The sequence below is a fragment of the Phasianus colchicus genome, chromosome 2 (assembly GCF_987193195.1).
Source record: "Phasianus colchicus chromosome 2, bPhaCol1.hap1.1, whole genome shotgun sequence".
Lineage (NCBI taxonomy): Eukaryota > Metazoa > Chordata > Aves > Galliformes > Phasianidae > Phasianus > Phasianus colchicus.
The window spans coordinates 29,856,013-29,869,836 of NC_143437.1; the positions used below are offsets into that span (position 1 = coordinate 29,856,013).

The following is a 13,824-nucleotide window of genomic DNA, read 5'->3' on the forward strand; positions in this document are numbered from 1 at the left end:
CCTGCTGTCCCCTGGGATCTCTGGTTTCTGTCACTGGTAGATTGTGTTTCTCTTTCTTGTACAGGTGAGATGGACCAAAACAGCTGGCAGCGCGTCGGACAAATTCCAAGAGACGTCAGTGCTTAACGAGACCCTTCGGATTGAGAAGATCCAAAGGCTGCAGGGGGGCCGCTATTACTGTAAAGCAGAAAATGGGGTTGGGGTCCCTGCCATCAAGTCCATTCGAGTAGATGTGCAGTGTAAGTCGTTTAGTGGCAACCCAGATCTTCCCACAGTTCTACTGTGTGTCTCTGTCTTGCTGCGGGGCTGGTAGGGAGCTGCATTGCCCTAGGACTGTGTGCACATAATTCAGTGGCAAAGGGACTATTATGCTGTTTTTCCCTAGAGATCAGATCCATCTGGGAAAAAGATGGCTCTGCCTGTCCATGCCAACACTCTTTTCAAGATATTATGATGTCTGCCACTAGAAGTCCTAGCACTGTTGTGGGATGTAGCATTGTAGATGGCTTCTGCTGTCTTTGTCTTCATTTTGAAGCTAGCTTGGTTCTTGAAATCAGTACTTCTTTAGATGTCTGGAGCATTTCTGAAACCCCACATCTCAAACTGCAGTGTGGTGGAAACAGAGCAAAAGATTCTGGGATGCATCTGGAGAAGCTGAGCTGTGAAAGGATAGATGCGAAGGAAACTACTGAGGATCCCTTGGTTTCAGAAGTGACTTAGTATTTCTCTGGCTGTTTGCAATGCCTGTCTGTCTTGTGTTCTGGCAATGCTATTAGGAGCTCTCCACCTTTGAAGGTTCTCATGCTGATTCTTGGGCATTCTTTTATTTATTCTTGGGCTATTGTGGCCAGAAGAGGAGATTAGGCTTGTCCTATACTTCCCAGATAGGAGGAATTGGAGATTTAAGGTCCTGGCAACTTTTGAAGAGGTTTACCCTCTAGGATTAAGATTCTACTCATTGCTCTTGGCTATCCGCTGTTCCAGATTCCTCCGACCCTATTAACACCACATCCCTCTCCTCACATCATCTGAGAAGGTCTAACCAGCAATGGACTGATGCAAAAGTTGCAAATGATTATAAAGTCCTTCTAGCAAGGTGGCCTTTTGTGCTGATGTAACAGTTGTCAGTGGAGCAGCCTTCAGGCTTAAAAACCCCAGGACGTGGTTAAAGTCTGGGCAGAGACTTTGCTTGCAGGAAACACTGCCCGGTTGCATCCTTTTACCTCTATTATCCAGTCTTGAAATGAGAGCTAGCGTGTTTAAGCGCTGTGCTACATTCTGTTTAGATTTTGTGTCTGTACATGAAAATCCTTATGCTTGGGTTACCTCATGATCCACATTTGTGTTATCTAGCTTGGAGTGGTTTTCATCTCCCTTCCTTCCTTTCCCTACCCTGTACTGGTGGTAGTAGAGCATGACCACCATCCCACAGGTTTGCAGTATATGCATGTGTCCAACCTTTTGACTTGCCTGGGCCACACTGAGTGACGAGGAATTGTCTTGAGTCACGTGTAAAATACATAATATAGTTAGAGCATGTAAGTATCAAAACCTGTTTTTTTTTATTTTTACTTTTTACTATTTTTTATTAAATCGTTTTTAAAAAAGGGCAAAAAAGTCATAGAACTAGCAGATTGGACATGTATGGCAGATCGCTTCATCTGAGCCTCTTGCCACTTTGAATAGGATGAACATTACTTCATGGGCATTGCGTAGCTTTGTTGGAGAAGTCCTGACACCCACCAAGCTCTGCTTGGCTTCTCTGACCATTTTCTCTCTTGCATACAATAACTCTACATATTAAGAGTCTTGCTTTTCTCAGTACTCGGTATGGCAACTTGTCAGAGTCTTTGACTCTAGGAATTGGGCTGTCGCATGAGTCTCTCTTCATGGGCTATGGGAATTCCCTTTACTTCTGAGATGCAGACTGGAACTAGAGTGATGTAGCATCCTGTGGTCCTTCATGCAGCTCTGACCTGTAGAACTGTGGGGCTAATGGGATGGCCAAGGGCTTTCTCATACTAACATCTACTCTGAAGATGGACTTGGTAAAGCACCTCTGTTCTGCTCACTCTGTTTTGGGGCAGGAGAATCTATTTTCTGCTAGTAATTGCAGTAGGTATAAGGGAACACATAGGAACAGCCACAGTTTTTGTTGAACGCTCAACCAGGCAACCTTCATCTGAATGAACCAGAATTTGAAAACACAACCCTCTTTTCCCCACATCCCTATTTTTAGTTAGAGGTAAGTAATCACTCTCATTTGGACCTCGGTGTCTTTGACAGCCAGTGCTAGTCTTCACTCATAGTATTAGACAGAAAGGTTGTGTGAAGAGCACCGTTGGTACCAAGAGGATATCAAACTGGAAGCACTAACCTGTGTAGCAAGTTATTCCTTTGCCCCAAGTGTGTGTTGAGTGCGACTTTAAAGTGTTGTTCAGATGCTGGCAGAGAGGCAGCTTCAGTGTGGAGTATTTTTATGTGCAAGAGAGGGAAAGGAAAGAAAAGAAAGAATAGATGTTTACAAGCTTATATTGCGTATGAGACATCCCATGTGATCTTCTCCATGAGCCGCCTTGGGCCAAATTTATCATTCGTGCAGCTCGCTGACATCAGTGGCTTTACTCGTACATCAAGCACATGTGTATCGTCGTAGGTCTTATTTCAGCTTTTCTCAGGAGGACTAGACTTACAGCCTACTGCTATTAAAGAAGGATGGAAGATTTGAAGGAAGAAAGGTCTAGCAAGAAAAAGGAAGGTAATATTTTCTATTTGGGGAGTAGCTGGGAATCAGCAGACTTGAATGGGGAGTGTCGTCTTTGATGGATAAGGGAAGTATTTTGCCATGCATCCTGCAGAGAAATGGGGCCTCAGAGGAGTGGTAGTTACTGAGTTATTCATATAAAGGGTGAACAAATAAAGGGGGATTAAGAAATGCAGAAGAAGAAAAAACAGTGCCCGAAGTCCAGATCCAAGAGAATTTAGTGTAAAATTTAGTCGTGGCCACATGGAGAAAGCACTTCATGGACAGGGGCTGTTTATCTCCACTTGTGTATGTTTTTCTACAGTCTTGGATGGTTTTTGTGTGTTTTGATTTTGTTTTCTCCTGCCTTGTCCACAGCTCTACTCATCTCTCTGAGCTATGTTATGGTCAAGCCAACAAGCATACATCTTACAAATATATGCAAATCCAACAGTTAACACTTGTGATTCAGCAGAGAACATACGTTATTTGGATGACTCGTTAGCAGAAACTCATCTCTCCTCCCCCACTTCCTTCCTGGGAGCCAGACTTCCAAACTTGCAAATCTCTAAAATAATGTATCTTGAAAATTAGGTGACACAGAAGAGCTGGAGGTGATGGGCACATGTCCTCTTCCTTTCTGCTGTTATGTGCAGAAGACAGTGCTGGCTACAGAAGGGCATTCTGGATGTGTGTGCTTCAGTTGTTTTTCAGTTGAAAATGGGTTCATAAAGCTTCTGAAAATACAGAAGTGCTTCAGTGAGCTCAACGGACTACTTTGAAGACATGCTTAATGTCATGGGGCACATTTCAGTTTTAGAGTGCAAAGTTGTCCCAGCTTTTCAAATGGGATTTTTACATTTAATCCTACTCAATATCGAAGTGGTTCTGGAAGGCAAAACATCCATGTCCTCCGAGGTTTTCCCTTTCTCCATGCTTCCTTGACTCCTTGATGTTCAGACATAAATGTCTGATGGAAAAAAAAAAAAAAAAAGAAAAAGAAAAAGAAAAAATCTAGCAAGGTAACTATCTCCTTTTTAGCAGGAAGGCAGCCAGTAGGCAGCAGTGTGATCTGGATGGAAGTAGAAAGTACCCTCCAAGTACCCTCCCTCCAGGGCTATTCCTTGTGTCCTTGCAAGTGAAGTTATTGATAACCACTGAATCAATGACAACAGTTGTGTGATGTGGATATGGTGAAGGAAGATTTGGAAGGACTAATTTCTGTAAAGGGAGAAAAGAATCTGATCAGTTTAGAAGTGAGTGATAAAGATGCATTGAGTAAATGTTAGTGAAGAGTCAGCACAAACACTGTGAAGGAGAAAGTATAGACAATACTTAAACTGGGCATAAGAGGGAAGTTATACACACCTATCACTGTGTTTTGCCTCTCGTATTCTAGTGGCACTCCATGAAGACTTGCTGCAGTCTAGGACATTGATCTTGTCCTGGTTTCTATCCTCACCCCTTGACTTGTCAGCCATGGGCTTAGCCCTGTGATTTCAGAAGGGGACTGGAAGGTGGGAGCAGAGGAAATGAGGATGTGGTAGAGTTTCCTGGGATCCTTCCAGCTTCTCGCTGAAGCTGATAATGGTGATTTTGGGTGTGAGGTGTCGTCGGTGGTCAGATGACCAGCCCATTGGTCGGACAGGTGTGTAGCAAACAGACAGTTTACTGGAGGACCACATGGAATCTGCAAACCGGAGGGTGCTTTCTATTCTCTGAACGTTGTGTGGTGAGCGGGAGAATTCTGGCTTCTCCTGTCTGTTCCCTTTAGATGCTATCAGTATTACCTGTCCTCAGATCAGTTCTGAATTCGGCAGTTGTCCTTAGCTAAATGTATGGGAGCTTCCCCTCCCCCTACAGCCCCTGGAGCATCATCTGCTCTGCAGGCTGTACATGCAGACAGTGCTTCACTAACAACTGCTGCGGCCCTCCTTGCCTTCCTTCCAGATCTAGATGAACCCGTCCTCACTGTTCACCAGACCATCAGTGATGTACGTGGCAGCTTCTACCAGGAGAAGACTGTCTTCCTCCGTTGCACCGTCAACTCCAACCCACCAGCTCGCTTCATATGGAAACGGGGAGCTGAGACGCTTTCTCACAGTCAGGACAATGGCGTGGACATCTACGAACCCCTCTACACACAGGTGAAAAAAAAAACAAACCTCCATCAGCTTGTGATGAACATCTTAGTGTGATGTAGTGGCCTCTGTAGTGGATGGTGTTTCTCTCTCTGTAGGTTACAATGGTGGGGTGAGGGTGGTGGGCACTGCAAGGAGCGCTGGCTTCAAAAGGGCTGGTAGTGCGTTCTTCTGTTTGCAGGTCCTCAGGGAGAAAGAGAAGCAGGAGAGCAAGAGGGAACATGACAGCCTAGTGTCCTATGCTTGGCATTGCTTCCCCTTTTGGTACTGTCCTTGAGTGCAGGACACAATTTCCCTAATAAGTTTTACATGGTTGTGGGGTGGCTGAGTCTGTTCTCCAAGCAAAAAATCTCAAGATGGGGTCTCTAATTCTGTGCTGCTTTTTTCTTAAACAAGCACCCAAGTTTGATAAATAGGAGAAGGGGATTCCTATTTAGCAGCGTGAGAGAATGGCAAGGATTGCAGTGGGCTTGGTGAGGAAAATCATAGAATTGTTTGCGTTGGAAGGGACCCTAAAAGGCCATCTAGTCCAAGTTCCCTGCAATGAACAGGGACACCTACAGCTAGATCAGGGCACTTAGAGAGCAGGCCAGCCTCACCTTGAGTGTCTCCAAAAGATGAACATATTTTCCTAATGGCCACAAGCAACAGAGGCTAGGCACTTTCTGACCATCATCTTATGACAAGGTTCCACATTGTCTCTGTTCCCCTTGCTTGCCCGTGCTGGATTTGCCCCTGCACAGCCATGTTATCCCCCTGAATGCCACTTTCTTCACAGTCACTTTGCTGATGGCTCATTGGGTGACTGAAGGAGTAGCTCTGAACGTACTTCAGATGTCAGTCAGCACTAGAACTTATGGAGGATGACTAGGATGGGTAGGAAGGGAGGGCTTGGAGAGCAGTTCCCGAGGGCACCCATTTCATCCCACATCCAGTTCTGCTCTCGGGCACTCCCAAAGCTGGGCCCTGAGCACATTGTGACTGAGTTTGATTTTTGAGCATGCCCCAGGCAACCTTTCAGTTAATGCAGTCGTGTTCATATTTTATTGAAATGCTATTTCTGCAAGTTGTGGAAATGGGCAGCCAAATGGAAACACATAGGGAGATTAGGAGAGAGCACAGTGCTTTGGGTTCCCATGCAGATTGCAGAAATGCTGTAGGTCAGTGCTGCTTTGGTCCTGAAGAGAGCTTTGTCTCGTCTGGTGCTCTGTGGCATCCAACCAGGAACATCCCTGGCCTCAGAGGAAGCCACTACGGGCTCATCTAGCTTTCATTAAGCTCTCTATGGCTAACAGGATACATTGCTTAGCAATGTCCTAGGACTTGAGATGTTTTCTCCAGCTAAATAAAGTGTTCAGTGGAACCTGCCGTGCCAGGTTAACATGTAAATGACCCCAGCCCCTGCAGCTCCAGTCAGGCAGTGTTCCTGCCCTGATGAGCCTTTGGGTTGAGAAGAGTTGAAGTTAGGTGAAGCACATGTGAAAAGTAAAACCTTCCTTGAGCTCAAATAAATTGTGCTTAACAAAGCACTCTTCACAGGGCTCGTAGAATTGTCTGAGACAGGCCAGATAAACTGCTATCAGAGCCAGGTTCAGGTAGCCCTTTGCACTAGAAAGGACAGGAAGATTTTGCTGTTTAAGCTTTTAAAAACTTATTTACACTGAAGGTTTATACACATTTACCCAACATTTACTAATCAATAAACTGGATACATATGACTGTATAAGTCACTAGCTGACAAGCACGTTGTAAATGCCATCATTTGTGCAGCATAGCAACAAATCTTAGGGGACAGGAGTTCCGTAGGGTTATTGGTCTCCTAGGTATTTATCTTCCTAATTTACTCAGTTCAAATCCTTGTTCTATGCATATTAGCATGCCTGAGCTCATCGTCCAGTCCCTTGAGGTTGCCTCAAGAGGATTTGTCATGCTGACACCTTCTCACATTTACAGGCAATTACGGAATGGTTTCTCCAAAAGAGATTTAGACAAGCACAAGGAGCACAGCAGCGACAAGCTGTCGTGAGAAGACGTATGAGTTGCAGGGTGTGCAAACCACAGGATGCATCTTTGAGCTTTCTGCATTCCATAAATAAAAATTTATGGAACACATCTATTGTTAATTTAACAACTTTATTCTGCTTTTATAACATGATGGAGTGTCAGCAAGTGATTCTTGTGTTTGTCTGTTGCCATAGTATGAGAAAAGGCTATCAAATTCAGTGCAGACACTCTGGATTTATGCCAGCATAAATGAGATTAGAATCTGGAGAAAAGAGATCAAAAGGGTTGGGGGGGGGGATATTTGAGTATTTCTCTGAATTACCTTTTTTTTTCTGTACTGCAATATTTTGTGGGTTTTTTTTTTTTTTTTTTTTTGTGGCTTCCCTGGTTTACTTTGTTTTTGCAATGTTGAGACCCCACTGACTTTATTTAGGCTCCCACTGACATCTCAGCATGAGCTCAGGGGCTGTCTTCGGACATTTAAGGCTTTTTTCCTTCCGTGAGATGACTGTGACAAGAGCTGACAAGAAATTAAGCTCAGACCCATTCGGCACTGCTTCCAGGTTTTGTGACATTTGCTGGGTGTTTTGAGAAATTCTGGAGGTGGAGCAGTCCCTGCAAATGCTCTGTGTCTCCTTTGTGTATAGCTAGGAGGGTTTGGAGTCTGCACAGCTTCCTGAGGTTTGAATGGTTATTACTTGTAAGCTTTGGGCCCGGTGATGGACTTGCAGCAATGAGCTGTACTTTGTGCACATACATCTTTCTTCTCCTTTCTCCCTGACTCCCAGGGTGAAACCAAAGTCCTGAAGCTGAAGAACCTGCGGCCCCAGGATTATGCCAGCTATACGTGCCAGGTGTCTGTCCGCAATGTCTGCAGCATCCCTGACAAATCGATCACCTTCCAGCTCACAAACACCACAGGTAATGCAGCAGACTGCTGAGCAGCCATGGCCTCTCCAGGCCTACAGCCTTTAGAAAACCACCTCCATTTCACACATGTGGCTGACTGTTGTAAATCCTTAAGGCAGGACCTCTGTGGTCAGGGATGCTTTAATTTCTTGCAGCCAGTGTCTCGACCAGGCCTGCTGTGTGATCATTAAAGCAGACTATACGTAGGTGTTGAGGCACAACGGAGTTTTTAATCCAGACGCTGTTTTATTTATTTATAATTCTAAGTGATTTTAAAAATAAATTTCATACAGTCTGGAGCAAAGCAGCTGCTGCAGAAATCCTTACAAATAATTCATCCACGTGTGACTGTGTGCTGCTCTGCAGTGCTGCACTCAAAGCACTCCCAGTCCCAGTGTCCCACGAGTACAGATGTTTTTGGAAGGCAAATATCTCTGGTGCCCTCCCAATAAATAAATCCTAAAACTGCACACGCACACTGATATCCAAGCTGGCAGGGTCTGTGGTGTGCACCTCCAGTTGCAAACAGAATCAATTTGGTACCTCTTGCTTGACATGCAACAGCTGAAATCATGTACCAAATGCATTGCAAAGACCTGACTGCAACCAGTCCATTTAACAAGAGGAATAAAAACACCATTACAGAGTCCCCACTTGTCTTGAATATTTTCAAATAATAAGTAAATGTCAGAAAATTGCTTCCAGCTCTGGGGTATTCCATGATCAGAAAGGAAGGCAATGTAGGTGTTTGAATTATTCACCTCTCTCTTATGTAGCACAAAGTAGTTTGTATCCCTGGTGTCATCTTTGTGCAGTGGAAACAGAACGCTTTTGATGCTGACAACTGTTGATGGGATATTGTTGATACAGTATAAATTATGTTTATTGATCTGACTGAGCCCAGGGTGCCGAACAACAGTTGCTTCATTTTATTTAGAAAGAAAAAAAAAAAGTGAACTATAGCTCACGTTGGTATAAAAATATTCCCCTCTGGTAAGATCTCTGTGAGATCTCAGGCAACTCATGTCACTTCCTGAGCTTGTCTCAGAATGAAACTGCAGAGAGTGCAGGAATATTCCCTTTAAAAACCTGTGCTCATAGTAAGGAAAGGGATCTCGGCCATCTGCTGTTTCCTGGTGTGGCTTTGTAAAGTTTAAAAAAAATCATATTTCTCTTCATGCCCCTCCCTTCTGCCAACCCAGCCCTTCATTTCAGCCCAGCCCTTTTACTGAGTGATAGGGAAAATGTATTTTCAAGTTGTTGCCAGATCAGAAGCCAGCATACATCTGAATTCATAGAAACATTAAGGTAGGAAAAGATCTCTCAGATCATCTAGACCAGCCACTGACCAACCCTGCCATGCCCACTGACCGTGCCCCTCAGTGATACATCCACACAGCTCTTGAACACCTCCAGAGATGGTGACTGCACCACCTTCCTGGGCAGCCTGTGCTACTGCATCACCACTCCTTAAGAGAATAAATTTTTACTAATATCCAACCTGGACCACTCCTGGCATACGTTAGAGCCATTACCTCTTGTCCTATTAAACACCAGCTTATTAGGTACTTACCAAAACTCTGAACTTGGTTCGTATATCTTATACATCTAGTGATCTTTGCTTTAGTTGTAAATGCATGTTTATACATGGTTATAAAGGAGCCTGACACCACAAGCTCAAAGACTATGGATAATGTGTTCCCATTAAATTGTTTCAAAAGCTAAACGTGAAAATGAAGCTGGCATTGCACTAAAAGTAGGGTTTGTATTAAATAGCATGAGAATATTTATCATTAAATATTATCTGGCTTACTTACAATGTTGTGCACAGGTAAGAAAATACTGTAAAAAGAAATTGTAATTCTCTCCTTGTTTTGCATAGATCTCTTTTCCACTTGTGTTCATGCAGCGGCAACCTCCATAGCCTCCTTCCCTCAGGATGCCCTTTGCAGCTGAAAAGGGTCCAAAGGATGAGAGGTGCATGGAAATCAATCTCTTAAACATTTATAGACCAGCTGCAATTGACTTTGAGAGGAACTAGTGGAACAAGGGAATCCGCTCTTCTCAGTCTGTTTGCTCCTCAGATAGTTCACTTGGGCTCCCTGGCTAGTTGCCTGTAGGCAGACCACAGTGTCCAGCATGGAGTTGTGCTTCTCCCCAGCCCAGTGTCAAAGGCTTGGCCCTCACAGCAGGCAGAGAGCTCTCAGTCTGCAGCCTCAGCAGGAAGGAGGCTTTCCTTGCTGCTGTCCTGTGGCTCTAGAGCAGCAGGTTGGATCCAGCAGAACCACGAGGCTGTCACTGCCTGCTCCAGCAGGGTAGGGATGATGTTTTCTCTTTCCTTGATTTCTGCAAAATTAAGCAGCCCAGCTGGTTAATTCTCCTGCAGTTTTACTGCAGCAAATTGGACTTCAAAGGGAATTGAAAGCGACTCTTTGTTTTTAATGGTCCCCTTGCTTCTCTGCAGACTCTGCCAGCAGGTTTTCTGAGCCAAGAACAAAAGGAATTGCCACAGGTTACAAATAAATGAGATTCATCTCATGCATAACAATGTCTGCAGCTTGTTAACCCCTATCTACTGATAGGAGTGGGAGTGGAATCCCATGCAGACTGCCACAGCCAGGGCTCCATTTTGGGACTATGGAGGCTCTCTGCCTCAAGCTGTGTGTGGGTGGCAGCTTTGCAGCTTTTCTTCCTCCAATCTTACATGCACACACAACCTGCCCCAAGGCAGTGCTTGCCCAACACATCACTTCTTTTCCATCCTTCCTTGCCCAGAACATGTTACAGTTTTGTAAGATAAGTGTTGGTCCTATCTGCATATCAAGCAACACAGAATCTCAAAATCTTAACCAAAGGCTGCAGGAGTTCTGGTTCATGCTCACCAACTGACATAATCCTTCTGAGTGTAAGCAGGATTCAACCTTTCTCTAGCTCTGATGTAGATGTAAGAATGGTCCCAGGCAAGATGCTGCATTTATCAGCTTGTCTGTGCCCTTGACTGAGACCTGTTTAGTGTCAGAGGGCAGGAACAGCTATGTGGTATCAGCTGTATTCCTTCTTGCCACAGGAAAGCGCCTTGCCTAGGCCAGTCTGTTGAGTTATTTTGTATCTGGGTTTCACCAAGTTTCATGAGGTCATCTGGAGCCCAGAGAGGACAAATCCTTGCTTTGTCACTTAATGAGCCTTTGGGCATGCGCTTCTCTCCTGGAATGCTGGAAGCAATCATAGGTCCTGAGTGCAGGCTGTGGCCTCTCAAAATTCAAGGGCTCCAACCACAGGCTTCAAAATGGCCAGGAGTGCAGGAGGCAGAGGAGTAGCCCTCATCCTTAAGCATAGCTGTCCACATCTGGTGCAAAAAGCACATACCACGGCCAGGGAGAGGGCGTTGGATTTGGTGTGCTAACACAGTATTCCAGCATAGCAGTAGTTGTACTGCTAAATTATGGTGCAGGTGCTGAGAAGGGAGCACTCCTCCTTGCCTTGTTTGTACGAGCTGTAATTCAGAGATCCAACACCAACCCAGCACAGCTCATTAACACAGGGTCCAGGGAGAGGGAGGCTGAAATAATGATGCTGTTAAATCAAGCTTCATGAATATGGAACAATGTCTTATTTTGCATTATTATGGCAGTTACTTAAAGCATACTCCCAGCCTTTGTGCTGTGGACTGCTACTTTCTCAGCTCTGTCTGGATGGAGCCAGCAGTGATGCTGACAAGGGCTTTAAAAAGCTTGTCTTGGGATGAGGCAGAGAATGCAAAGGGAGGATACAATGAAACTGAGAATACAAGGGGAGGAGTTTGGGATCAGTTTGGGGAGAGAGGTGTAGTGAGAAGAGTGCAGAAATAAAATAAGCCAAACCACGTGGTAGGTTATTCAAAGGATAAGTTGTCTAGACATTTTGAATCATTCCCAATTGTTCAGCTGTGCATGAAAGAGCATCCCAGGACTTGGTTTATAGTCTGCAGGCCAATAGGGAAATCTATTTGACACTTGTGTGATGGGTGCAAAGTTGCTATTCGTGGTCTGGTTTTCCAGACCATGGATTTTTCATTGCCAAATTATGTCTTATTATCTTTCCTATCTGTGCAAGGAGAGTTTGTCAGGCTTTTCTCCTGAACTGAGTCCTAAGCCTAAAGAACTTGCAGTGAACAATCTTAAAATACTATACTTAGCTGTGTCCCTTTTCTGTGCAATGGCTGTGGGGTGTTTTAAGTATGGCCTCTGGTCTGGGTTGTCTGGAGGCCCTGCTTGCAGTTTTCTAACCGTAGAAGAGAAGGGTGCTTTAACTCAAAAAGGTGTGTTAGCAGTAATGCTTTTTATCTGTAATGAATTAACGGGTCCCTACAGCTCTCCTTTCTCAAACCAGCTAACTTCAGAAAGAAATCCTAGAAAGAATGAAGCTGTTCACAGGTGAGCGGGCAGGTCTTTTTCAAGCTTAGAAGTGTCCCTCTTTGTCCTCTTCCAGCCCCACCTGCTCTGAAACTGTCAGTCAATGAAACATTGGTGGTCAACCCTGGTGACAACATCACTATGCAGTGCTCTCTGACAGGCGGTGACCCACAGCCAGAGGTGCTTTGGTCTCATTCTCCCGGCCTGCTGCCTCCCAACAGCTTTGTGCAAGGAGGCAACCTCACCATCTGGAGGATCCGCGTGGAGGACTCAGGATACTACAACTGCACAGCCATAAACAACGTGGGGAACCCAGCAAAGAAGACGGTGAACCTACTGGTGCGGTGTAAGTTGCTCTTTTTCTCAGAGGAGGAGTTAGATTTGCATTTCCCCTGAGTGTTATTGTACAACTATGGGTTGACTGGGATGCTCAGTAGAAATCAGTACTCTGAAGAAGCTATTGTGCAAGCTTCAGCGCTCCCAGATCAAGAGCTGTGCTTTGGCTGCTTACAGCCTCATCCTAGGCTGCATCACTGTCCTGGGCTAGACAGGGATCCCAGTCTTCCAGGTGTGAGGCCTTGGGGATCTCTTGTGGGAGCTTAGCTAGGGAAGGTCTTGGGACATATATATTGCACAGAGATGCTGCCCTCCAAAGGAGTAAAGGGCTGTTGTCTTGTGCCATGTGAGGCTCTTTGCTGTCCCTAAATGGTTTTGCACTTGTGTTCATCCCAGCCATGAAGAATGCCACGTTCCAAATCACCCCTGATGTGATCAAAGAGAGTGAGACCATCCAGTTAGGGCAGGACTTGAAACTCTCATGCCACGTGGATGCTGTGCCCCAGGAGAAGGTTATCTACTCCTGGTACAAGAATGGGAAACCAGCCAGGTTCTCAGACCGGTTACTCATCACCAGGAATGACCCTGAGCTCCCGCCTGTGACCTGCAGCTTGGAGATTATTGACCTGAGATTTAGTGACTACGGCACCTACCTGTGTGTGGCCACCTTCCAGGGAGCACCCATTCCTGACCTAAGCGTGGAGGTGAACATCTCCTCAGAGACAGGTGAGCCTTTCTGTGACTTCTGGGGACCTTCTGGATATCACATCCTCCATCTCAATTCCACAGTTTCAGAGTAAGACTGTTCAAAGAAGGCACCAGATTGTGCAGGAAGAAAGAGGAAATGGTATTTCACCAAATTTCAGAAGTCCTTTTGCTTAGACGGGAGTAAAAGAAAAAAATAAAGCTGTTCTTTGCTTTCTTTGGCATAGCTTATGAGGAATATTTTCAAAGCTATGATCAGAAGATTGGTATCATCTGTTATAGCAAATTCTGTGAAAAGATTTAATGTTTACTAGATTGCAGTTTCAATCTGTCTTGGGCACTCTCTGCAGGACTCCATGTGTTATAAATGCCCCTCAACTTTAAAATCAGGGTCAAAACCTCACCCCATGGCTTGGTGAGGACAGCCTAAGATATAGGTGAGTTTGAGAGTCTCCCTGGGGACTAAAATTCAGAGTCTCAGAGCTGCATCTTTGCTTCTGGAAAAGCTGGTGGATCCAGATCTACCCTCCAACACATCCATGTCATCCTGCTGTCTTTCCAGGACCTTGAGAGTATGGCACAATGCAAGTAATAT

The 13,824-nt window shown here is 45.0% G+C and overlaps 1 protein-coding gene across 4 annotated transcripts in view; it reads left to right on the forward strand.

The window, feature by feature from the left end:
* Positions 1-13,824, forward strand: part of MDGA1 (MAM domain containing glycosylphosphatidylinositol anchor 1) — a 125,017-nt gene that overhangs the window by 41,734 nt on the left and 69,459 nt on the right. For 2 of the 4 annotated variants that reach the window (XM_090135213.1, XM_090135212.1), the window contains exons 3-7: positions 65-239; positions 4,694-4,890; positions 7,677-7,809; positions 12,265-12,534; positions 12,921-13,250. In XM_090135213.1, the coding sequence (XP_089991339.1) occupies positions 65-239; positions 4,694-4,890; positions 7,677-7,809; positions 12,265-12,534; positions 12,921-13,250 (1,105 nt within the window). Of the gene's footprint in view, positions 1-64; positions 240-2,011; positions 2,759-4,693; positions 4,891-7,676; positions 7,810-12,264; positions 12,535-12,920; positions 13,251-13,824 lie in introns of those variants that run through there. The other 2 variants (XM_090135214.1, XM_031599912.2) reach the window with 2 other exon arrangements.